Source organism: Aphidius gifuensis, linkage group LG1, assembly GCF_014905175.1.
Source record: "Aphidius gifuensis isolate YNYX2018 linkage group LG1, ASM1490517v1, whole genome shotgun sequence".
NCBI classification, from domain to species: domain Eukaryota; kingdom Metazoa; phylum Arthropoda; class Insecta; order Hymenoptera; family Braconidae; genus Aphidius; species Aphidius gifuensis.
The window spans coordinates 27734629-27761128 of NC_057788.1; the positions used below are offsets into that span (position 1 = coordinate 27734629).

Here is a 26500-nt window from a genome sequence, read left to right on the forward strand (position 1 = left end):
AATTATAATTGTTGTTTGTAAGGACTATAAGGAAAAAAAAAAAAAGTAAGGCGTCGATTTTTTTACTCAATTTTTTAAAGCTGAAGGGCCCCATTGCAAGTTGCAACGTGCAAGTCAATACAAATTGCAAATGTTGGAAAATTTTTATTATTGTGTCACACACAGCTGTTATAATAAATTTTTTAACAAGTCAACAATAATTTTATCCATGTAAACAACAAAAAAAAAAAAAAGTCTTGAGCAGATTGTTAGCTCCATTATAAATTATAAAAATATAAAAAAAAAAACATGGAGCCTGTGAATTTTTTTCCATTACAATAATGGAGTAAACTAGATAACGATAAACTATTTACATTAATTTTGATAAATAATATCAAATAATAAAAAAAAATAAAAAGTAGAACAACAAATCAACATAATCTTATCAAGTGAGTTTTTCCGTATTATTTATCACAAAAAAAAAATCTCATTTTAAGGTTAGCTTTTGACGTGCATTGATTATTTTATTTATAAAAAAAAACGTTAACTTTTAATTGAATATTGTTTAAACTAAAAAAAATAAAAAAGAGGGAACAAGGGTGTTTAATTTTTCTTTCAGTTAATCATTGAAAAATAATTATAAAAAAGAAAAGAAAAAACAATCAAGGAGGACTTGTTGATTTGATCAAAATAGAAAAATAAATTGGAGTAATTGCAAAGCCACAATATGATGGAAAAAATAATAAATTTACCAATGAATAAAATACTTGGTGGTTTTCCAAAAAATATAAAATTTTGTTTTGCATATGGATCTGGTGCATTTAAACAAAAAACATCAGATCCAACAAAAAACATGTTGGATCTTATATTTGTTGTAAATAATTCAAATAAATGGCATGCTGAAAATATGACAATGAATCCACATCATTATGCTCAGCCATTACGTTTATTTGGACCAAATATAATATCAAAATTTCAAGAAACATGGGGTGCTAAATTATACTACAATACATTGATTAAAACAAATGATAATAGGCTGATAAAATATGGTGTTGTTACGGAAGATGATATTGTTGAAGATTTATTAGATTGGAATTTTATGTATCTTGCTGGAAGACTTCATAAACCAGTTGAAATATTAATTGAACCAGATGACAATTCACAATTACGTACAGCATTAGTACAAAATCTTCAATCAGCAGTACATGCTGCATTATTATTGCTACCAGAAAATTTTACTGAACTTGATTTTTATAAAAAAATAACTGGTCTAAGTTATAATGGTGATTTTCGTATGAAATTTGGTGAAGATAAATCAAAAATTGATAATATTGTTGTTCCACAAATATTAAATTTTCGTGATACATATTCATCGATATTAAAAAATTTTGATAATTATATTGAAATACCAAAAAGTAATGAGTCAACAATTATATGTCGTCAAGATACAAGTCCAATTGCTAGAATATATCATTTAAATCAATTACCAAGAATTCCACAAATTGAATTAGTTAGAATGTGGAAACATGGATCAAGATTAAAAGATGCTGAAGATTGTTTAAGAGTTATTGCACATGATCCAGAATGCAGTGAAATATTAAAAAATGTATTTGAAAAAATTGTATGGAAATCAAGTGTATCACAAAGTTTAAAAGGAATTGCAACAGCAGGAATTGGAAAATCAATTAAATACAGTGCTGATAAAATTATTAAAATGATTAAATCAAAAAATAATATTAAACAATTAAATAAAATAACTGATAGTAAAAATAATCATGAAAAAAATTTTATAAATCATGTTGATAAAAAAAATCAAAATGAAGAAAAAATAAATTAATTTAATTATTATATTTTAATTAATATACAACTACTGTTTTTATGTGTTTTTATTTATTTATTTTTTTTTTTTTTAATGAATTTTTAATGTGAATTTATTTGTATACGTGTTGGTAAATAAAATAACAATTTATACAAAATTAATTTCTCTCGATTTCAATTAATATTGATTAGTTTTAAATAAATAATTTTAAAAAAGAAAATGAGATAGTTTATTGATTTGATTAATTTGATATTATTATGAGTTGAAAATTGAAATTTTTTTGATTTCAGTCTGAGTCCAGAGTATGACAACGACAATGGACACAGATTCAGAAAGTCAAGATAGTGATGATGGACGTCGTTTTCGTTTTGAAACAACAAGAAAAGATGCAACAACAGCAGCACTACAAGCTAGAAAAAGAAATGTAGGATCATCACCACCACCACGTGATAATTTACGTAGATCAAGATCACGTGATCGTCCACGATATGAAAGAAAAGATGATAATAGAAGACAAGATTATCGTGGTAATAATTATGATGATAATAATAGAAGAAATCAAAAAGAACAAAGAAATCGTGATGATGATCAACGTAAAAAAGATGATAATTATAGATACAGAGATAATAAAAATTATTCATCATCAAAAGATCCAAGAGAATCAACAAATAGTAGAGATTCGCGAGAATTATTAAATAGAGACTCAAGAGAATCAACAAATAGAGATTCAAGATCACGTGATTTACGAGAATCTAAAAATTCAAGAGATGATAATAAACGTAAACGTTCAAGAGAAAGAAATCGTGATTTAAAAAATCGTGATAAATACAGAAGATATTCACGTGAACGTGAAAGATCAAATCGTGATTCAATACGTCAAGATGAACAACAACAAAAATCAATTAAAGAAACAAGTAAAGAATATATACGTATTAATGAAAAAAAAGTTATACAAGGAAACCAAGAATGTAAAGATTTAAATCTTTCGGATTTTGATATTGTTTCAGATACTGAAGAACTAACATCTGATAATATAAATATTAAAACAACAGCTAAAACATCAAGAGGAGAATTTAAAGAGCAAATAAATTCTGAAGAAACTGATAAGGTAATAAATTCTCCTCCTCAAAATGGTGATCATGTCAATGATATTGATGATGACGATGTTGATGATGATGATAACGATGATAATGACAATCATGATGATGAAAAATCACCAAATTTGGATAATAGTAACAATCATGATATTTCAGATTTTTTATTAGCTTCAACATCAGCCAAGTCATCGTGCAGTTACAATGACGACGACGACAACGACAACAACGACAACCACGACGACAACAATAGATTAATAAATAATAAAAATAAAAATTGTACAGAAGTAATTAAAAAATTGGATATAAGTAAAAATAATAATGATGATGATGCTGATGAGGATTCATATGGTCCTATTTTACCACCAAGTATCAATGAAAAAGTACCAGAAAAAAAAATTATTGGTCCATGTTTACCGGAATGTTTTAAAAAACAAATTGAAGAAAATATTATTAAAAATGAAAATGATGATGATGATGAAGAAGAAGAAGATACTTTTGGACCTGCTTTACCACCACATTTAGCTAGTAAAAATTGTCAAGTACTTGAACAAGAGTTAGCTGTTAAAATGGATATATCTGATAGTGTTAAAGATGTTAAAAATTGTGAAGATAATGATGACGATGATGATGGATGTATAGGACCACTTCCTGCTAATCATCCAGCATTACAAGATGACTTGGTTCAACAACAGCTGGAATACAGGGCAAGAATGATTAAAAGAGAATTAGCTGAAATTGTAAGTCTCTTGTCTTCACATGTTTTCAATATAATTTATATTTTTTATCATCTTTAATTGTGTTTTAATTTGAAAATTGTTTTCTACTAGGTTTTATCTATCAAGCAATTTTTAATTTTTATTTTTATTTTTAAAGGATAATAATGTTGATGAAAAAAAACGAGAGGAATGGATGACTGAGTTGCCATCAATACAAACAGCTCATTTAGGACTTGTTCCAAGATCATTTCGTTCAAAACCTGGTCCTGATATGTCTGATAGATCAAGCTGGACAGATACTCCAGTTGATAGAGCGAAAAAACAACGTGAAAAAGTATGTTAAAAGTAAAATAATTATTTATTTTTAATGTATATAATATTAATTATTTTTTTATTATTAATTTTACAGTTATTAATGATTGGAAATGGTTCAAAAGATAAAGCACCAAATGAGCCAGAAATAATGGAAAAACCTAGTAAAAGAAAAGAAAAATCTTTGATGGAGATGCATCAGAAAAAACTACATAAAAAGAAAAAAGTAATTTATTTTAATTTACGTATATTCATAATAGATTATTGAAAAAATATTAATTATTTTTTTTGATTTTTAGAAAGAAGAAAAAGAAGCTAAAGAAGCTGGATTATCAATTCGAAGACCATTTGATCGTGACATTGATATGCAAGTTAATCGTTTTGATGAAGCAAGAAATAAAACTATTCTAAGAAAAGCAGCATCACTTGATGATAGATTTGCACGTGGAAAAATATAATTTTATAAAAAAAAAATAAATCAATTAATTATCACAATAATTATACGTACACTGAAGCACAAATAAGTGTAAAATAAAGATAAAGACGTCAGGTGCCTTTTTTTTTTAAATTGGTATTAATTTGTAAATTTATAATATCAAAAAAAAATTTAATGTCGTATGTTTTCATGAATTTTAAGTTAATAATATTAGTTCTTGGATAAGAAAAAAATAAGGATTTATTCTGCAAAAATTGTAACAAAAAGCAAAAAAAAAACAATATCACTGATGCTTTTGTGTATTAATCTACTTGGCTTTGTGTAAATAAAAATATCACTTGTAATAATTAAAATTAATGTAATTTGTTTATCTTGTTTTGTTGCTGAAATTATTTGGGTATTAAAAAAAATATAAATCAACAAAGTATCTAGTTGATTAACGATTCTGGCCTATACCACTTACCATTTCAGCAATCAGCACTATCAGCACTCAGCAGTCGTGTGTAAAAGATTTAGATGTTCTCAGCAAGCCACCAGCAAGATTTTCATCAACAGGATCATCAGGTATTTTACACTACACTCACTTTGTTATCACTTTAACACAAACACTTGTTAAAAACAATTATAATGAATGAATTAATTGATTTTTTTTTTCACTTTTTTAACACTTTAACACAAGCACTTGTTAAAAACAATTATAATGAATTAATTGATTTTTTTTTTCACTTTATTTTTCAAGCACAACACAAAATAAAAATTTAAAACACTCACTGATTGAAAAATAAAAAATACTACTTGTTGAATTAAAATAACACAATCACTTTCAAACAAAAGAAAAAAAAAACCACTCAGTAAATAAATTTTAAAATAAACCACTTATTATAAATCTGAAAAAATATAAAACAATTATTATTATTAATTTTGTTATATTATTATTATTGATAATTATTAAAAAAACTGAAAGTAATATTGATTTAAATGACTTGAAAATTTAATAGAAAATTTTTTGGAAAATGCAAAAGAATTTCGTATTTAATTTTAATAACTTTCTAAAATTTAATATTCAATTTAGATTTAAAAAATAATGGCTTTTTCGCGGTTAAAAAAAAAAAATAAAAAACGCTACCTAGCGGAAATAATTGTCAACCAAAAATAATTCGTTATCCCTTCTCCTTCGTTTTGCAAACTTGAATTCTTGGAAAAAAGAAAAAAAAAAAATTTTCAGAAATTGGCAGCGATATATATATATATATTTTAAATATATATATAAAAATTTATGTACATGAAAATAATGTAGGGGAGTTTGTCAACAATCGTAAATTAATAATTACTTGTTTTAAATAAATGAAAACAAATAAGTATAATAAAATACAACGCAAAATAATTGCCAACTATGAAGAGTTTCGCCAAATAAAAAAAAAAAAAAAAAGACAAGAGAGATCTGAGGAAGCCGAAAAAAAGAAACGAATAATAGATTGTTAATTCGCATTGATAAAAAAGAAATAAATAAAATTGCAACGCAATGAGAATTAATAAAAGGAGTACATGCCGATTCGCGTCGTACAAAATTGTCGAGCTTGCGACATTTTTTCTCTCTCATCAGGCGAATTATGAACTCCATTTAATTAAAAACGAAATTAAACATTTACATGTCAAAATGATAACAGTAAATATTTAAAATATAATTGTTAATTAATAAATATAATCAAAGGGTGCACTATAATTCGATTCGTAAAAATTGTCGAGCGCAGGGGATATTTTTTTTTCATTCATCGTCAAGCAATTTTCAACGCCGAAAATAAAACGTAAATAAATGATTGTATAACAAAATAATACCAATAAAACAATCGAAAAGTATTAAAGATATAATTGTTAATTAATAAATAAATAAAAAGTAGTATTAAAAGACGAACCAAGACACAGAGATATATCAAACAGCAACAGAAAAAACCGCCAAGCCGCCAACATTCCACCAAGGTTCACAAACACACTGACGCATTCCACACACAGTTTAGAGAACACCCGAAAGTGCCCGAAAGCGCTCTCGTTGCTCATCGACGCCATTTTGGGCTTAATCTAAAATGGCGTCCACGTCCTTGAAAAAACGCGCGAGAATTTGAAAACAAATTAATTAAAAAATTGTTTATTTCAATCGGTAAAAACATTTGCCTCAATAGGTAAAATCGTTTTGCAAAAAAAGAGTTAAATAAAGAAAACAAAAATAAAAAAAAACGTCATAATACGACAGTAATAAAAAAAAAAAAAAAACTGTTTTACTTGATAATTTAGATGAAAAAAAAAAATTTTCATAAAGAAATATTGTTACGTATCAAGTGATTTTTAGTGTACATATTATTGAAGTAATTAAAGTGTCTACATGTGTCAAATAAATCAATATTTGGATCTCAATGGTTTGTTTTTGTATATGACAAGATTATCATAATTTAATTACGACATTTGACAGTTTTAATAAACAATATTTAATTATACATATCCTGTCTTGTGACATTGTCAATAAAATTAATTGTCTTTTGATCAAATAATTCATACAAAATATTATTTAATTAATTATTAAAAAAATATAATAACAACAATTAATAAATAATATCTGTTAAAGTGTTTTCTAACCTGTCAAATAAAAATACAGTCAAATAATAACGACGTAGATTATTTGTGTGTGTTTTACATGTGACATTACAACCTTGAAAAAAAATATAATACATGATTACCACTGATTACAGTGAATTAAACATATATTGCAATATATTGTCATACTTGCATGTTGTTGTTATATCAAATTCAAGGGGAGAATAAAAAATATTAACAATGCTTTATATAAATTCTTTACTCAACTTAAGATCAAAGGGTAATCATTTGTTGTTATTTATTTGAAAAAAAAATTTATAAAAAGAAAAAAAAAAACAACATTACAACAGTTATTATCTATGACCTATATTTTCAAATAAAATAATTTTTGTTAGTGTTAATTTTATTCATATAAAATAATTTTCTTTATTATATTATATTTGCTATTTCAAATAATTCAACTCAATTAATTAATAATGCAATAAATTTTTTTCATATATTTATCATTAGAATAAATTATTAATACAACATTCATGGGTAAGAAAATAAATTAACTTTGTTATTCATTAAAATTTAACTTGCAAATATTATTTTAAAAATAAAAATCATAAGTGTGTTTATTAATATATTGTCATGACTTAATTAAACAAAAAAAAAAATATAAATTTACATGATATCAAATGAAAAACAAGATATGATATTTATTTTTGTAAATTTTTTTCAGGAAATTATTGACAATTTCAATTTGACAAATGATGACATCACCCTGGCCATGAGTCTCACGATACAAGATAAATTATAGGATGTAAAACTAATGTTTTGCGAAACTATAATATTTCGCATATTTTTTTTAAAAATAATCTCATTTACACATTAACATTTATACTATCTTTAAAAAGATACCAACAAGTGAAGAAAAAATTATAAAAAAAAGATTATTTATTACAATTACAACAAAGATAATTAATTATAAAAAATGTTTAATTATTTTCGAGGATATTGTATTTTAATATGGCTAATGGCAACAAGTACCTATGTGTCTTTTGTTCAAGGAGACATAATGGTATTTTCAGCAAAGTCAAGAAATGAAATTGAGCAACAATTTAAAGATGCACCAGCAAGATTTGGTGAAACAATACCACTCGAAGGAATTAGGGTAATGATAATTAATAATTATCATAAATATATCATAAAATTTTTATTAAAATTGTATTGTTAATTTTTTAGGGTTTAATTGTTTATGCAAATCCTCCAACAGCATGTGAATTAATTGCTGAACCACCAGATAGACCAATTTATGAAGGTTTTATTTGGATTGTTTTAATAGCTAGATATAATTGTAGTTTTGAGTTAAAAGTACGTATGGCAGAAAAAGCTGGTTATGGTGCTGCTATTATTCATAATGTTGGTAGCAATGAACTTGGTAATTATTTATTAATTAAATAAATTTTAAACTTTATTTTCTATTATTAATATGATAATTTAACTGTAATGTTTCTTGTTATTTTATTTTAGAACCAATGTCAGCAAAACAATCATTAGGAATAACTATACCGTCCGTATTTGTTGGTGAAAATACTGGAAGATATTTAAATTATAATTATCTTTATAATTCTAGTTATTATGTTTTGATTGATAATGATATGCCATTCAATATTAACACGCATTTACTTTTACCATTTGCTATTGTTGTTGGCATATGTTTTTTAGTTATGGTTATATTTATGGTAAGTTGTTTTTAATATATTTTTTAAATCACATTATTTACTATATTATTATTTTAGGTTGTTAGATGTATCAAAGATAGAAGAAGACAACGTAGACATAGATTACCAAATTCAAGCTTAAAAAAAATACCAACGCACAAATATACAAAAGGTGATCCATATGAAACATGTGCAATATGTCTTGATGATTATATAGAGGGTGAAAAACTTCGTGTATTACCCTGTGCACATGGTAAATTAAATTGAGCTTTTTTTTTTTCAATATACATATTAATTTAAGTCGTGTTATTGTTTATGTAAATGAAAATAATAATTTTAGCTTATCATACAAAATGTATTGATCCTTGGCTGACTAAAAATAAACGAGTATGTCCAGTTTGTAAACGTAAAGTATTTGCTGCTGATGAAAGAGTTATAACTGACAGTGAAAGTGATTCAGATGCTGATGATTCAACACCACTTTTACGAGATATGTTAAGTAAGTTGTAAGAATTCAAGTTACAAATTAATTATAGTTTAATAATTTTAATCAATTTCTATTTAAATTTAAAATAGGTACACGAGGTGGAACTTTTGCTCAACAACGTGAAAATCCATTTTCTCGTGCTCGTAGAGCTCAACAACTTAATGATTCAACTGCAGCAAGTGGTAGTGAGGATGTTAATTATTCAAGAACTGTTTATCCTGAAATGTTATCACAAAGACGTGAGTCAAATGCATCAAGTCAAGATTCAACTAGTAGCTCAGATTTATATAGATCAACACCTAGTGATCACGAACATGATGTAACAGATTTTCTAGTATCTGATAATCATAGCATCAATGGTAAGTGATAAAAGCTAACATAAATAATTATATAAATAATTAATAATAATATTTAAATATTGTAAAATAATACAACTTGATATATTATTTTAAATTAATTTATTAATTGTTTAATTTATATTATATCAATATTATTATTTTTAAATTTATATAATTTAATTTTGTGAATAAGTTTGATTTTAAAGTAAATGACACTTGGACGTTTTAATGTCCAGGTGGATTAGTCGATTGTGAACGTTCAACTAGCAGCACTAAGCCACACACAGTTTTATTGTCCAATAATGGTGCTGAAGAACAACCATCAACAGTTGTTTGTGTAACCACATCTCAAAAATCAATTAATCAAGTGGATACTGAAGACACAGACTCACGAAATGATATTGTTGTTTAATGATTTTTTTAATTACAAAGAACAAAACAGGGAAATTTAAATGAAAATTATCTTGATGATTCTGGTGTGCTAAACTGAGGTGAAAAAAAAAATAAATAAACATCACAACTTAGTTCATGAACAAATGAAAAATAAACAGATAGTTAAAAATTAAATTGGTGAGTATTTTTTATTGCAATAATATCATTTGCTTCAATTTAAAATTACAGTTGACTGTAATTCAATTCGAATCAGTTCAATTATCTAGACAAATAGGCCACGTATGTTTATTCATTTGTAGTTGAACGAATATTGAACTTTAATTTCAGTTAAAAAATATCGACTATATGCAAGACATATTCTCGAGTAACTCAAATATTTTGTTGAAATTGGAAAATTTAAATTTAATATATACGCAAATATATTTTTATTAATTGTTTTTTTTTTTCTTTCTTTTTTCTTTTTTATAAAGTTATTTATAAGTTTTTATTTTCTAGAAATTGGTGGGCTAAAAGATAATTGTGTATTTTTTTAATATATTTTATTATTTTTCATTTAAATCGAGGTTAAAGTTTAAACTTATTTTCTTAATATTCGCTAATACGTATTGTTTTTTATTGAGATAAAAAAAAAATAAAAAAAATTTAAACGTACACTGTAATTGCAAATAAATCAATGATAATGAGAATCACATAATCTTATTATCTGTTTGTTATTTACATTTAGATAACATAGATAACAATAATATTCCTTAAAATCAAAAATAAGCTTTGCAACAGTCAAACACATGAGTTATATTTATCATCCAGTTATTTGGAGATAATATATGATAATTATTATTAAATAAAATCGTCAATGAAATTATAAATTTACTGGATAATTTAATATATAAAAATACTGTCTTTAAATGAGCATAAAAAAATGTAATATAAAAATTTTATAAATCAATCGAAATCAATTTTTAAAAATCAGATGATTTTGATAATTTTTTTTAATCTATATATTTAAAAAAAAAAACAGAATAACATGATTGATAATTTTATTTGGCAGTCATGCCTGTGATGTGTAAATAATTGTTGATAAAAAAAAAAAAAACATATAATATAAATATTGTGTAAAAACTAAGATACCAAATTAATTAAAAAAAAAATTTTTTTTTTTCAAAATGCATGACATAATATTGTTGATTAAGCTAAAAAAAAAATTACAAACAATATATAAATAATGTTATGTCTACCTGCATGTTTAACAATTTGAATTTTCATTTAGATTTATAAATTATTGTTTAAATATATTAATAAATAGTGTATAGAAAATAAAATAAAATAATCACAGTTTTATATTAAAAAAAAAAAAAAAAATTAAAAAATTTATTAATTGTGACTAATATAATAAATAATCATTAAATGATTTTTTAACAAATATAATTGTTATAAAAAAATCTACTTAATAATTCGAGCAAATAAAAAACAATTGGATAAAAAAAAAAAATTAATTAACATCGTGAATGATGCCAGAATTTTGATATTGATAAAAAAAAAATTTCAAAAGTATTTGCCAGCTTTTGATTTATGTATTAATTTAATGAAGCGTTATAAAATAATTCATGGACAAAATAATTGTCAAAGATATATCATTTAAATTGCATTTTTTATTAAAAGTAAATGTATTGTCTTTTTTTTTTTTTCAATCTATTGACAAAATCAATTTATTAAAATTGAATTGAACAATTGTTGATGGAAAAAAATGGGAATACATATATGTTGCAAATCCTTGTGTATAAAATGTGAATAAAATTAATGATGATAATTGATAATACACGAGTTAATACATAGCAACAATCAATTAATATATATCACATCCGTTAAAGTATCGGGTTAGCACGTTTGTGCAACATACTTTAATACTGACTCGACAATTTTCTGTATCATAATTAAGCACACTTTGTCGATACAGATGATGCTGTAATATCCTCTTTGGTGAATAGGCCAGTGAGATTTTCAAGGGTGAACAAGATGAAGAGGGTGAAGTGAACTACTGATTTATGCGAAGCAAGTCACGTTGTTATTTACCTGCTTAATGACATAATTAATTTAATATGTTTACATATATTATTATTTATATTTAAATTATTTAAAAAAAAAAACTAATCTTTGATATTATTGACATTGATAAAATAATCATTAAATTTAATTTAATATATATTTTTTTTTATAAATAAATTTACAATATTTTATTCGTATTATTTATCATTTTTTAAATTTAAATATTAATCATTTTTAATTATTTTTTTTTAATAATATTAATTGTTTTTTTTTTTCATTAAATAAATTATAAATTACTTTTTAAAAAATTAATTAATAACAATCAATTTATCGGTTAAAATATTGGATTTAAAATGAAAAAAAAATTATGAAATAGTTTGTTGGAATTTGTATGATATGAAAAACTCAAATGTAGCCACCCCGGGGCAAAAAATAAAATATATATTAAAGTTGTTTTGTGGTAAAAAGCATGTATATATATGAACATTAACTTTAATATATATTGAGGATATATATACATGTACTCTAGACCATTGAATGGAGTTTAAGTCGAGGGTATAGTTATACAGTATTTCAAATATAAAAGTAAAAAAGAATTTTAGCTTTTTTTTTTTTTTATTTTTATCCCTAAAGGTATATGTGAAAGACTTTACTTTACAACGATAATATTCAGAGAGTAGTTGCACGTGACAACACAATGATACTTCAACCTCTTCATCTCATATATAATATATTTTTTTTTTTTTAGTCTCTTATCTTCAATATATATTAAGTCATTTTTATTTTTCATATCAACAACTTCTTCATTACATTCAAAGTTTTATGAAGGTAATGTGAATGTCTTTTTATTTTGTTTCTTTTTTTGTGTAAAATTTGAAATTGAATGCATGAATTTATAAGGTTTTCTTTTTATAAATTAAAATTTATTTCTTTTGTCTGACTTGTACTAGCAGATTTACTAATTTTATTGCCAAGCTACGTCTGACCATGCCACGCGCTGACTACTGTCACGTGTTCTTTTCAGCTTTTCTTCAACATTCATAAACATAAGTGGTTTTTTCTTTTACGTGAAAAATTATACTGTACTTTCAATGAAAGCTTTTAATGATACATCATTATTACCAGAAATTGTAAAACATCTTTATGTATATACTTTTTTTTATATTATCATGTTGAGAATAGTTACTAACACGCAATATTGATTGTTACAATAAACTTTTCATTTTTATACACTACTATAAATTCCAATTAATTTGTAAATTAAAAACAACAAGTACTAATTAAATTTTATTAGTTTTCTTTTTAAATGAAGTTTTCCTTTTATTTTGTTTTTTTATTCAGCAGATTTTTTTACTTTGTTTCTTGTGCTCTTGATTTTTTAATTGTTAATGTTAAATCAATTAAATGATGCATCACATGTTACACTTTCAAATAATTTATCTGTAAAAAAATTATATAATATCTGGTATAATTAATTTTTAATTTTTAATACTTACTCATTTATTTTGATACTTGAACCAAAATCTGTTGATAATCTATCAGAGAAAGTTATCTTCAACTTTGAATAGGTTCTTTTGATGAATCCTTTTTGTCTTATCAAGCAGTTGGACTACCCTGACAAATGATGCACTTGGTTTAATTTATACCTACTACGATTATAATGCACCACATGTTACAGCATGATAGCTCATTTCTTTTTGTCATTGATGCTGATGTTATTGATGAATAATCTGTTGACTAAAAAATAAAAATACAACTGCCAGAAATAAAATTAAACTTGTTAATATAATTATCTTTTTTTCATTTCATTAATAATATATCCATACCTGGTTTTTTGATAGATCATTCTTTATATCATTTGGTGTTTATTTTTTCTTTTGCTCCATCCAATATTTTTGATGCTTCATGAGTTGTTGAAGCTGGATTACTTGAAGTACATTCATACTGGATCATCATCCATCTTTCAACTCTATTAATATTGAATTAACAATTATAATTAGATTTTTCAATTATTTATTTTGTTTATTTACCATTGTTTATAATTGTTGTTGTTATTGTTGAATTTTTTGATTGGCCGTATTGTTGCGGGGGCGCCACTCCAAGCTTATAGACTCGCGGAGCAGCGGGGAGGTGAACACAGTTGTTTATGTGTGCTGAAAGACGAAGGACATTGCTCTCTGTGCTCCTGCTTTTTTATTGTTTTTTTGGTATTATTTTTCACTTTTTATTATTTGATTAATTAAAAAATAAATTTTCAACGTTCTGTTATCAATTATTCAGTATAATTTTATCATAAAATAATTGTATTTAATAATATTTTTGAGATACATCCAAATGGCACGCAAGCTTTAGAACGATTGAAAGTTTACTTTTTATTTGTCATTATTTAATGCTAAAATTATATTACATTATTAATATTTTTTAAATTCATTGTGTGTGTGTTTATTTTAACTTTGCTTTTTTGTGTTTATGTTTACGAAAAATTAGATGACCTTGATGACAAGCGACCCTCCGTATAAATGAGTATTTATGTGTAAACTTCAACAACGATTTTTGTTTTTCTGCTCCTTGCTGTTTGTCTGGTAAATATTTCTTTCATACTTAATTTTTATATTTAATTATTAAAAGATAAATTTTCAACATCTCTTATCAATATTATTGAGTATAATTTTATTTTTTTTTATAATATGACGTGCCTCACAAAATGGCCGCAAAATTTGTGAGTTGAAAATTTATTTTTTATTTCCCCACATCATTTGCGTTTATTTTTTTTATTTTTATTAAATAATTTTATAGATTCAATAAATAAAAATACAATAAATCTATTGTAGAAGAAGCCGTGACGATTTTTTTTTTAGTCGGCGTCGTTTGCTCACAATTTTAAAATTTATCATTTTTTTTTTTTTTATTTCAACGCAGCGAAAATAATTTTACCAATAGATGGCAGCTCTTTTATCTTCAAGCCACCATCTTCGGCAAAAAAGCGCGCCATTTTTACGACAAATTCAAATTCTTTTTATTCTTCTTTTGGACTATATTCAATTAATTCAACAATAATTATTTAATAATCAAATCCAGCGTTAATTAAAATTCGAAAAAATAATACAGCCTTAATATGTATAACAGTATTTATTATTTTTGCTAATATAATTCGTTAAGTTCGTTAATTCTTTTAAATATCAACAATACTATTTTAATTTTAACTTTTTTTTTCCAGATTTTAAAAGTCTGTCATGCCTGCTTACTGGATCTGTTCAATGACAAATAAATTGACTACTTGGGACTGCGTGGGACTCCTCTGCAAAAGGTATTTGGCAACGTGAATCAGTTAAAAATATTTTTTACCCCCTCAGGATTGTGTATATCAACAACTTTTTCAAAAAGAAATCCATGATATATTTCTTTAAACCAACGTATTTTAAATTCCCTGATATATTTTTATTTTATACATAAGATTCTCTTATTATTTCGATTATTTTTTCTCGAATATTTAAATAATTGCAAACGACAGCAATTATTTTCTAGTTATAGTAAAGACTAAAGTTGTCAAAATGGATGTATCAAGCTGTCTATTTCAAACAGAGTAGATGGTGGTGAATAGGATGTATTTAATTTTTTTCAGCTATTTTTTAATTTATAAGATTATTTAATTTATTGAGGAATGCATCACATAGTAATTTATTTTATAAATTTTTAAAATATTAATAGAGCTACTTTTAGTGCAGGCAAATAATCAATAATTTTTTTTTTTTCATTCAACTTGTTTATCAAGTGCTTGAGAATTTTTTATTTGCTGTTAAAAGCGCAATATCAAATATCAAATTTAATTTTTATTTTTTTATATCACATTGATAACAATGGCTACCATCAATGAATATGTCATTCTAAGATTTTATATTTCCAAAAAATTAAAAATTAGTGGAATAAAAAAAACCAAATAATAATTTATAAATTTCCACGTAAAGTATTTTTCATTCAATTTTTTTTTTTACTCAATTAAAATAAAATTTCTTTCTTTTTTTATTTGTATCGAGTAAAATTACAATTTATTCTATTATTTATTTTAAGAATAGAATATAAATTCATTGACTATTGTTTTACTTCCTGCCATGCTCTCGTGAGACTTATCAATTTTTAATAATTAAAAACTTTTTTTTAAATTAATTCGTTTGAGCAAACTAAATTAGTAATTGTCTATTTTTTTTTTTTCAATGTATTAAGGTCATTTATCAAAATTCATCACACAAATAAATTGGTATTTTATCTAATCCAATGAAAAAAAAATAAATAAACGAAAAATATTATTTGTCAGTGTAAAATTGAATTTTCAATTTATTTTTTTTGCCTTGATGGTCAGTGAAATGTGAAAACTCAGCGCGTATCGCAGACCTCGATGGCAGAAATAATAAAAATTTGATTCTACATTAACAGACTTTTTTAAATCATAACTTTTTTCAACTTATATAAACAATTTATGACAGTTAATTCAAAAAAAGAAAACAAAAGGATAATAATTAAAATAAAAAAAATGTCTATCTGTTATAAAGGTAAAGCAAAAAAAAAGTCAATTTTTTATTTATTAAAATTTTATTGGTAAAAAAAAAGGGAAGTGATTGAAAAACAGTGGGTGGGGAACAACTGAATAGGCAGGCCGCGTGACTAAATCCGTTATTCTCACTGCAGCTGGTTGCAAATTATCGATTTATACGAAAATTTTCTCTTCAATGTTCATGCGCATCCCATATCATCTTTAACATTCAGCACTAACTTTATATATCTGTACATATAACAAATACAACATTAGTTTTTTATTCATACATTTGTTTAGCCTTCAAATATTATTTTATTATATAAACACAGTCGACTAACTGGCGCCAATGTCATGAAAATTTTTTTTTAATTTATATTTTAAAAAAACTCATATTTATATCTCAAATTTAATATATTTTATCAACTGGTTATATTAAATTCTTGACATCTTTATTTTAATAATATAAAAAAAAATAATTTATACTTAAAAAAATCTTATCAATATAATAAAGAAAAAAAAAATATGAAATAGTAGATTAAAAAATTTAAAAAAAAAAAAATATATATATACTTCTGGTTGTTTATTATGTCATGGTAATCAAATTAATGAGACTTGAGATAAAAAAATAGAAATGTGGATATAAGTCAAGTCGAATGACACGTGAAGAATTGAAGATGAGAAAAATAAAAAAATAAATAAAATAAAATCTCAACAAATTGTCGTAAACAAGCTAACAAAATAAAAAGATGTACTCTATTCTCGTAACGTAAAGAAAAAAACAAAATAATAATATTTCGAAAGAAAAAAAAATTAGAGAAAGAGAAAGAAAGAGTTGTCAAAGTTGAAGTGAGGATTTTCACAATGGGCATCAGTTTATATAAAAGCCAAAAGGGCAAAAATTTGAAGGGGTAGTATTTGAAGCAATGGGGGTAGTAGTAGTAGAATTGGGATTGCCCTCAGGGCTGAGAGGGGGAGTGACAAACAGAAAGATGGCGGAACTCACAAAATTCTCTTGCCTGCTCTTGCCTTCGTTTGGTAGCAGCAGAATCATCATCATCATCAGTATTTCTGTGTAGATGTAGGTGGTTTTATATTTACATTTATATATAAATGTAAGTGAGATAAACGCTGGCTAGTTGACAACTGTACCTTTTATAACTATTTAAGTATAACTATTGAATACGTCATGTATGTACTATTACAATTCTAATCCCAAGTGAATAACACCAAAAACTTTGCCAACTCTCTGCGGCACTCTAATTATCCAAGGTGTCTTCTTTTCATCTTAATTTATTTTTTTTATTATTATAAATTTTGTTTTATTTACACTATTAATAATAATAAATAAATTACAAAAATAGTATATTTTTTTTTTTAATAAAATGCAATAACTATAAAAAAAAATAGATTTGATTCTTTGATAAATACACTAGATATTTCTTTTTTTTCTTTTGCTCTTTTTATTCATTTCTTTTATTTTAATTCCTCAGTGATTATTTTTTTCTTACTTTGAACTTTTTTAGAATTCTTTTTTTTTGTAAAAAGCATCTTCAAAGATATTCTGTTATTTTCACGTGTCTCTTTCTTGCATGAGCGCACTGAGTCGATTGCCGCTTCAAGAGAAAAATATATAATTTTTATAAATGCTAGTGGCAGCCTCTGGTGGTATACCAATAGACACAATGTGCGTCTTCAGTATTCAGAGTCTTATCAATTCTTTTATCATCCCTCTATTTCGAATCTTTTGCAACTTGCACTTGGTCTTGTAGTCTTCAAAATTCAGCATAATTTTTAAGTATATATGTATTTTGCACGCAAATATACGCGCATGTCTCTTTTACCACCTTGTGATTTTCGTCGACGATGTTATGTCGTGGCTCCCTCCAGGGATAATTTTTACGTGCAAAAGCGTGAATAACCTCGAATAAATAATATATATTATAAACTATCAATAATACATTGTGAAATTTATTTTTTTTTTCAACCCAAATTTAATAAATTCATTTAATATTTGTTATTTTGAAATTGATTTAAAATTTTTATCAATTAAAATCAATTTATGGGTTTTTTTATATGTAAGATTATGAAGAATTAGTTGAAAAAAAATTATTCGTATATATAAGGGACAAGAGTGAAAAGGGGTGAGTAAATCGCTCCGCCTCCTATCGGCGGTTGCACACGGCCATCCAGGGGAGGTAGGCGAGGTTCAGTCGTTCAGTAGTAGAACATACGTGTGGTCAGACGTTACTGTAAAATTTTACATTTCATAAAAACTCACATGAAATTTGAATTATTATTAATTTCAAACTCATCAAAATAAATATAAAATATTCTTGATTATTATCTTGTGTTTGTAATAAATTTTTTTCATTATTTAAAACAAAAATTTAAGCTAATAAAATAATAGAAAAGTTGAATGAAATTTACATGTTAAAATGGATGAAAATGATTATTCCAAAAAATTCATTAAAGACAAATAATAATTTTTATCGTTAATTTAAATTATAATTAACATTTACAGTGAATTAAATGAAATAAAAAGTTTTTTTTTTTTTTTTCATTTAAATAATATAATACAGTGAATAATGTAAAAAATTGCAATTTTTTTTCCTTTTTTTTCTTTTGAATATTATAATTCATCTGGAAGAAAAAAAAAAGGATTAAATTAAAAAAAAAAAAAAAAAGATAAAAATATTGGACAGCAAGAAGGCAGCGCCAAAAACCAGGTCCAGTTTAATGTGCAAAAGTGAGTGTGTGAGAATGTGTATGTGATGGTGGTGGCAGCATCGGTAGCAGCAGAATCAGCATCAGCAGCGACGACAACTACGACGACAGTAACGACGATATTTGTACCAGTTTAAGTATTTTAATTATCATCATATAAAATTTTTGTGTTTTAATTGTCATCATGATTGTGATAGTTATGATGATGATGATGATGGTGATGATGGTTGTGATAGTAGTGGCAGAAGCATAGTGAAACGGTGAATTCTCAGTTTCTTGATAAAAAAAAAAAAAAAAGACCAAGAGTCGGTCAACCCACTTCATTCCTCTATCATTTAACGTTCCCTTTTTTCTTTTTTTTGTTTTATCTTTTTTTTTTTTCGTTTTTTATTGTATTTTTTTAACCCACAAGCTTTATCTCTTGGCAATTTTACTAGTTTTTTTTTCCTCTTTTGTATTCTCATTTTTTTTTTCCTTTTTTTTTTTTTTGCAATACACTACTCCTTTTTTTTTTAAGCAACATTGCAAGACAGAACGCACGCGCGCGCCCGCTCTATCAGTGCCGTGTGTGTATGTGTCGATCATCGTATCTGTGACAAAAAAAAAAAAAAATAATACATCATAGGAATTGAAGCTTAAAATTTTAAGTTTATTAATCAATTAATTTACATATTATTTGAATTTTTAAAACTAATTTTTGTGAGAGAAAAAAAAAAGTTTCAACGACATAAATAAAAAAACAGTATGAGTTTATAATAACAATAACAAAAAGTGAGAGAAAAAAAAAAGGAATGCATATGAATTAGTGAAACAAAGGGTTAATGATTACTGAGGATATACAAAAGAAAAAAAAAATATATGTAGAGGTTAACCGGAGGGAGAGGCCGAGGTTACGCGCTACCAAGTGGGAGAGAAGTGTAACACAGTTGCAAAAAGGAAAAAAAAAAGCTCGAAATAGTAGCGAGTAAATGCAAGGGTAAAAAAGAAAAAAAAAATACGAACAAGCCAACGGGGGTGGTGAATAAAAAAACAAATTAATAAATTAACAAGAAAAATATTAATGAAAAAAAAATTTAAAGCAAATAACAGCAGAGAAGTCTTTCGAGACACAAGTATTTCTTGGAGAAAAAAAAAGCTCTCACACGAGCACACACACACGCACAAACACACTGACGAAAAAAAGCTTCAAAGATAGAAGATACATATGTATACAATACACAAGTAGACAAATAAATAAAAATAAAATAAATAAATAAAAAATATTTATATATTTGCACAGTTTGTGTTGGCGGGGTGTGTCCATGGATCGACGGGTTGTTAATTTACTCGGGTGTAAGTGTAGCCGTATACGGCACCATCCCAATTGCCAAACAAATGGATAATATATGGAGCAATTTACCAACATAGTAAAAAAATAATTATATAAAAAATAGTGTGTTAATTGTATGTGTGTGTGTTAGTTTGTGGGGGACAGAGGGAGGGTTGATGATGGAGTTATGTTTTGGTACATGGCTGACAAGATGAGATGATGATGATAATGATAATAATAAACAAGACATTAGGGTAAAAGAACGACGTCGATTTGTAACGACGTTATCACTAATAATTGTTATCAGCATGCAGCATGAACCGCGTGTATTTTTGCACCAGAAGTGTGAGGCAGACGACGAAGAAGAAGATAAATTATTATCAATTAATAAAAATATTAAAAAATGTGTATTATCAATTGATGCTATTGATAAAGAAAAATCAATTATTATTGATAGAAGTGATAGAGAAAAAAGAAGAAATCGTAAAATTCAAGATAAGTGGTTATCGCGTAATAAGTGTCGACTTGTTGAGATACGTCATTGGCGTGCTAAAAGAAAAACAACAAAAAAACAAAAAAATTGTTTTTTCGTGCAATTATTTATCAATAATATCAAAAATAATAATATTAATAATTTTAATTTTATTATTATTTGTGAAAACAATAAAAGAATTAGTAAAAAATATAAAAATATATATAACGCTATTGACTGGTCATTTACCAATCAAAAGCGTTGTAATATTATTAATATTATTAATAATAATTGTGTATATTATTAAATATAAATACCTGGTGATAATAATACCAGGCACTGCGTCAAAAACAGACGGCGCCGGCAATTGCGGCGACGGGCCCAGGCCTTCGTGGCTGCTTCAGCGATGCGGCCCGGATCAGCCGAACGCAGCAACCCGCGCCGTCGTCCCTGTCGCCGGCGAGCCAGGCCCAAATCAGCGTGGTGTTGTTTACAAAAAAACAACAACAACAACAACAACAAAAAGATAAAAAATATTATAAAAAAATTAATACACAAAGGTGTATATATTGTTTGTTTAACAGCAGATGGTATTATTATAAAAAACAAAAAAAGAAGAAAAAATTGTATAATAATAATTTATATAAATATAAAAAAATTATTATTAAAAAAATATATTGGTCGACGCTTACTTATTCAAAAAAGTGTCGACAACATCGTCGTGGGGACGTCAGTGTCCCCTGTCACGTGCTCATGCAACTCGAGCATTTGCCCCGTATCACGGGATCATTACCCACGACGAAAAAAAAGAAAACGAAGACGAAGACGAACATATGGAATAATAATAATCATAATAATATTAATAATAATTTTAATTATAATAAAATTAATAAAAAAACAAAATTATGTAAATTTAAAAAAGCTAAAACAACGAGAAAATTATTTGCCAACATTGCCGTCCATTATATTCGTTCTTCGTCCATATTTTCATATAATAATAATAAATATAAAAAAAATTATTATGACACACATAAAAAATTTACGAATAATTATGAATATGACAATTTTTATAATGTCAATAAAAAGGTACAACAAAATGCCAAAAAAAACGGCCTATGTACCAATTTTATTCATGAAAAAAAATATGATGATAATGAAAAATATTTACAAATTAACAAGACATTTCGTAATATTAAAAAACATTCTCTATACAATTTGCAAAATTTATCATTATCATCATTATCGTCATCGTCGACATCGGCATCGATATTGCCATCATCATCATCATCATCATCGTTATCCTCATTGTCATTATCATTATTGTCATCATCGTCATCGTCATCATCATCATCATCCTCATCATCATCACCACCATCACCATCATCATTATTATCAACATCATCATCATCATCGTCAAAAAGAATATGTCGATTGTCAAAAAAAAAAAATAATAGGCTTGAAAAAATTAAATTCTCATGTTGTCAACACATTGACAATAATAAGAATAATAAATTTAAAAAATATCCAATTAAAAAATTATTATTGTTGCATAAAAAAAAATTTAAAAAATACAAAAATAATAGAATTTCTAATATTACTAATGCTTTTACCAATGTGCTTGATAACACTGCCTTCAATTATCACAAATATGAAAATAAAAAAAAAAGCAATGACAAAAAATATGATAAAATTATCACATCATTGGAGACAAATGAAAATAAATTATTTATTGATATGTCGATTAATAATGAAAAAAAAATTACAAATAAATATTGGTCAAGACACAGACGAAAATGTCATAAATATAAAACAAATAATAATAATATTAAAAATAATAATAACAATAATAATAATAAAATTAAAAATAAAAATAAAAAAATGTATGAAAATACTGAGAATGACAATACTGCCTGGTTGGATCCAAAATATTTATCAAATATTGTATTGGATAATAATAATAAAAAAATTAATAAATTACGTTTTAATAAACGTATTAGTAAACATAATAGAAATAATAATAATAAAAATAATGTTTTACTTATATTATTTTATTTTTTGGCATTACCATTGTTGTGCTCGACAGATTTATCATCATCTTCATCTGATAAAATTACAACTACAAAAACAACATCAACAACAACAACCACAACAACAACAACAACAACAGCAACAACATCATCAACAACAATTTTACAAACAAATAATATTACAAATAATAAATATAATAATAATAAAACAGATACACATCGTTTACGTAATGGTGCAATTAATATTGATCCAAAAAAACAAGAAAAATTACAAAAAAATAAAAAATATAATGATACACATCCTTATAAAATATATAACTGGGAGGTGAATCAAATAAATCCTTGGTTATCAGCTTGTGATCTGGCTGGTCCAGCACCAGCTGATCTTCTTGGTACATGTGGACCTCCAGAAGTGCCAAAATATTGTCCATTACCATGTGAATATAATGGAATAAGTGATAAAATATTTAATGATGTTGTACAAAGTCTTGATGTACCAATTAAATGGCGTACTGGTTCAGCATCAACTGTTAAATGGAAAATAACAACATCATCAACAAAAATTATAAATAATAATAATAATAATAATAATAATAATAGTAGTAGTGGTAGTAGTACAGTGGCTACAATACAGTGCCTTTATTATCTTGAGGATTCACATAAACGTGATATTTGTCAAGAAAATTTTGGACGTAATAATCGATTGAGTTTTTCAACATCACGTGAAAATCGTTATTGGTTTGTTAGTGGTCTTCGTCTTCGTCATTGTTGTGAATTACCAGCAATAAATGCATTGGCACCTGGTAAAGGTGGTCCACTTGAGGACGTTTTAAATGGTGGTAAAAAATGTATTGATGCACTTGATAAACTTTTGATTGTTGATGCACTTGCTGCAAGACTACATTGTGAATTTCAAGAAGTACTTGCACGTTATGATTGTGCAACACCATATTCAGTTATTCACAACTGCACCCACTGCAAGGTAATAAATTTATTTATTTATTTTAAAATTGTTTTTTTTATAATTTAAATCAAATTAAATTGAAAAAAAAATAAAAGTTAAAACATTGAAATATATTTTTTAAGTGCCTTTCAATGAAAAATAACTTTTGAGCTTTTTTTTTTTTTTTTATATATACAAGAGTAGCCATTATATAACTAGTATAAAAATTTTTATATTTATACTCTGTATATTTCTGAGTTGATAGTTTGGTTGTCAATTTTATTTCTTTCAGTTTTTCATGATAGCTAAAACTATCTGACACTGAAACATTGTCTAGCATAGAAAAAAGTTTGAGAAAATATAAAACAAATAGTTGGGAAAAATAAATAATAATCAAGAGTTATAAAGACGAGAAAAATATTTTTTTAATACATATATGAATTGTTGATAAATATATTTTATTTGATCAGAAATATATATCAAAAAAAAAAAAAAAAATTGAGTGAATGTAGTGGATAAAATTAGTTTACTTACTTTTACGTCACTTTTTATAAAAATTGATTTGAACTGATGTATACTCAAACGTCACATCTTATAAAATTCAATCAAGTTTTATTTGTAGATACTTGCTTTATTTATTTATTTTTTCAACTACAAATTTTTATATATATAAATGTTCTATAAAAAAACAAACTTTTGATTTCATGACGTAGTATAGCTCAAGCAATAATCCGGCATCAATTTTATTCCATTTATAATTCGACAAATTTATTATTTTATTTGTTTGTCATTTTTTTTTTCTTTTTTTATATTAAATTATCTCACTATAAAACATATAAAACGAGACATGTACGGTATTGATTTTAATCGTTTTATGAATAGATAAATTAATTTTTCTATTTGTTTTTTTTTGTACTCCATTAGTCAATCAATTTTATTCAGTCTAAAAAAAATGACTAAAAGCAATGGAAAATAAAAATTCTAGAGTTAAAAATTTAGTAAATATTATTTAATAAATTTTTCCATTAACAATATTTAAATAAAAATAAAAACTAAATTCAATTATTTTATTTCACAATATTTTTTTAAATTACAAGTTTCAATTTTTTTTTTCGAATTTTTATATTAAATAACTTGAAAATAATAATAATAGTCACAAGATTTTTTGCATTAGAGCAATGTGGTATTTTTTCGTAGCGTTTCAAAAATAAAATTTATATAAATAAGCAATAAGATGAATAGTCACACAAATAATAGGCTAAAGAAATAAAAATTTTATGCATATTTTTTTGTTATATAACAAAAAAAAAATATATATACAGGGACAAGAAACACTTGAGACTTTATAAAACTGTACAGAGAATACAATAATAATATATGACTTTTTACACTGAGGGTAAAAGAACACAAACCCCTTTATTTTTATATATATTTTTTTCTTTACCCCTGTGGATGATTCAACTATATGTATATACGGTGTTGAGGCAGGCAAAAGCCCCAAGGGATAAGATCACAAAATACACCGATATACTGACACAGTTTACGTGTGTTATATACATACTCAAATATTTTGTAAAAAAAAAAAATACAAGGAGCGTCTAATATTTCACCCCCTCAGGGTCCATTTAACCACAATTGCTTTGGAAAATTTATTAACTTCAAATAGCTTTGCTGATTTTATTGAAATTTATTTTCTTTCATAACCTCAATGATTAAAATTTGAAGAAAAAATTTTTAAATATCATCACCTCCAAATGAATAAAAATTAATTATTAAATTTTTAAATTAAATAATATGAATTTTTATTTTGTATTATTTTTTTTGGAAAATCACTTTCGATAGTTTAGTCAATGACCCTTTGATAAATTATTTTATCAATAATTATTATATAAATTAGATAATCATTAAAATATTAATCCAATTAAATTATTTTTTTTTTAAATTTAATTTCATCAATATAGCTGTGTGTGTGTGTGTAAATATTCTGAGTGATTGGCTTATTGACTTCCGATAAATTTAATATTTAGGTCAACTTTCAATTTTATATTTCATAAAAATATTGCTGATTGATATATTTCGAAATAATTAACAAAGAAATTTATTTATTATTTTTTTTTTCGAAATGTGGTTTTAGTGATTTTTTGAATTCAGTTGACCATAATGGATCATGTCTTTTATACAACTATGTCTCTGATGAGTATGCCAAATTGAAAAAGCTGATTTTGCTAAGAACTTTTATCCATCAAATCTTCTATCTACATCTAAAATATATTGAATAAATTTATCAACAACTGACCGACATAAATAAAAAAATATAATATTAATTTTTTAAATACAAAATCAACACAGTAAAATTAATTATAAATATTTTTTTAATTTGCAAAAATTAACAATATATAAATTATAATTAAAAAAGTATTAATTGTTAATTAAATTATTAAATCAATTGATAAAATTTATAAATAATTAACAAGTAATGCTTTAAATTAAAAATAAATATATTCAAAAAAATATTAAAAATTTTATTATTAAATTAAATTAATAAATAAAATACAATAATTAAAAATGTATTTAAGTTAAAT

At 24.8% G+C, this 26500-nt stretch overlaps 4 protein-coding genes and 2 long non-coding RNA genes across 12 annotated transcripts in view; 5 read left to right on the top strand and 1 right to left on the bottom strand.

Moving 5' to 3' along the window:
- The first annotated feature begins 13 nt into the window (after nt 1-13).
- Nucleotides 14-4781, top strand: LOC122859383 (protein PFC0760c). 2 transcript variants are annotated; one of them, XM_044162950.1, is made up of 6 exons: nt 14-428; nt 2089-2712; nt 2806-3632; nt 3769-3945; nt 4021-4149; nt 4223-4781. In XM_044162950.1, the coding sequence occupies exons 2-6, from the start codon at nt 2103-2105 to the stop codon at nt 4379-4381; spliced, it is 1902 nt and encodes a 633-aa protein (XP_044018885.1). In that variant the 5' UTR covers nt 14-428; nt 2089-2102; the 3' UTR covers nt 4382-4781. The 2 variants fall into 2 exon arrangements, with proteins under 2 accessions (XP_044018885.1, XP_044018875.1); XM_044162940.1 differs by having other exon boundaries at nt 2089-3632; nt 4223-4779.
- LOC122861230 (phosphatidate cytidylyltransferase, mitochondrial) lies at nt 833-2093 on the top strand. Its single transcript, XM_044165482.1, has 3 exons — nt 833-1271; nt 1425-1673; nt 2089-2093. The coding sequence occupies exons 1-3, from the start codon at nt 833-835 to the stop codon at nt 2091-2093; spliced, it is 693 nt and encodes a 230-aa protein (XP_044021417.1).
- A 1752-nt stretch (nt 4782-6533) lies between the features above and the next one.
- Nucleotides 6534-10739, top strand: LOC122859394 (E3 ubiquitin-protein ligase RNF167-like). 4 transcript variants are annotated; one of them, XM_044162971.1, is made up of 8 exons: nt 6534-6770; nt 7670-8101; nt 8173-8368; nt 8461-8672; nt 8730-8904; nt 8992-9150; nt 9228-9497; nt 9713-10739. In XM_044162971.1, exons 2-8 carry the CDS (start codon nt 7922-7924, stop codon nt 9886-9888), a joined length of 1368 nt encoding a protein of 455 aa, XP_044018906.1. In that variant the 5' UTR covers nt 6534-6770; nt 7670-7921; the 3' UTR covers nt 9889-10739. The 4 variants fall into 4 exon arrangements, with proteins under 4 accessions (XP_044018906.1, XP_044018914.1, XP_044018923.1 ...); XM_044162979.1 differs by having other exon boundaries at nt 6608-6770; nt 9670-10739; XM_044162988.1 differs by having other exon boundaries at nt 6770-7225; nt 9670-10739.
- A 2675-nt stretch (nt 10740-13414) lies between these two features.
- Nucleotides 13415-14058, bottom strand: LOC122859414. Its single transcript, XR_006374344.1, has 3 exons — nt 13943-14058; nt 13739-13881; nt 13415-13668 (listed from the first exon to the last, which is right to left on the bottom strand). It is a non-coding gene; the product is annotated as an uncharacterized LOC122859414 (long non-coding RNA).
- A 6-nt stretch (nt 14059-14064) lies between these two features.
- On the top strand, nt 14065-15253 carry LOC122859419. The gene is made up of 3 exons (XR_006374345.1): nt 14065-14119; nt 14400-14494; nt 15130-15253. It is a non-coding gene; the product is annotated as an uncharacterized LOC122859419 (long non-coding RNA).
- Nucleotides 15254-19120: 3867 nt separating this feature from the next.
- The window catches only part of LOC122859424 (putative uncharacterized protein DDB_G0277255), a 33015-nt gene continuing 25635 nt past the window's right edge, over nt 19121-26500 (top strand). For all 3 annotated transcript variants that reach the window (XM_044163016.1, XM_044163026.1, XM_044163035.1), the window contains exon 1: nt 19121-23957. In XM_044163016.1, coding sequence (XP_044018951.1) covers nt 21702-23957 — 2256 coding nt within the window. In that variant the 5' untranslated portion in view covers nt 19121-21701. The remainder of the gene's footprint in view (nt 23958-26500) is intronic.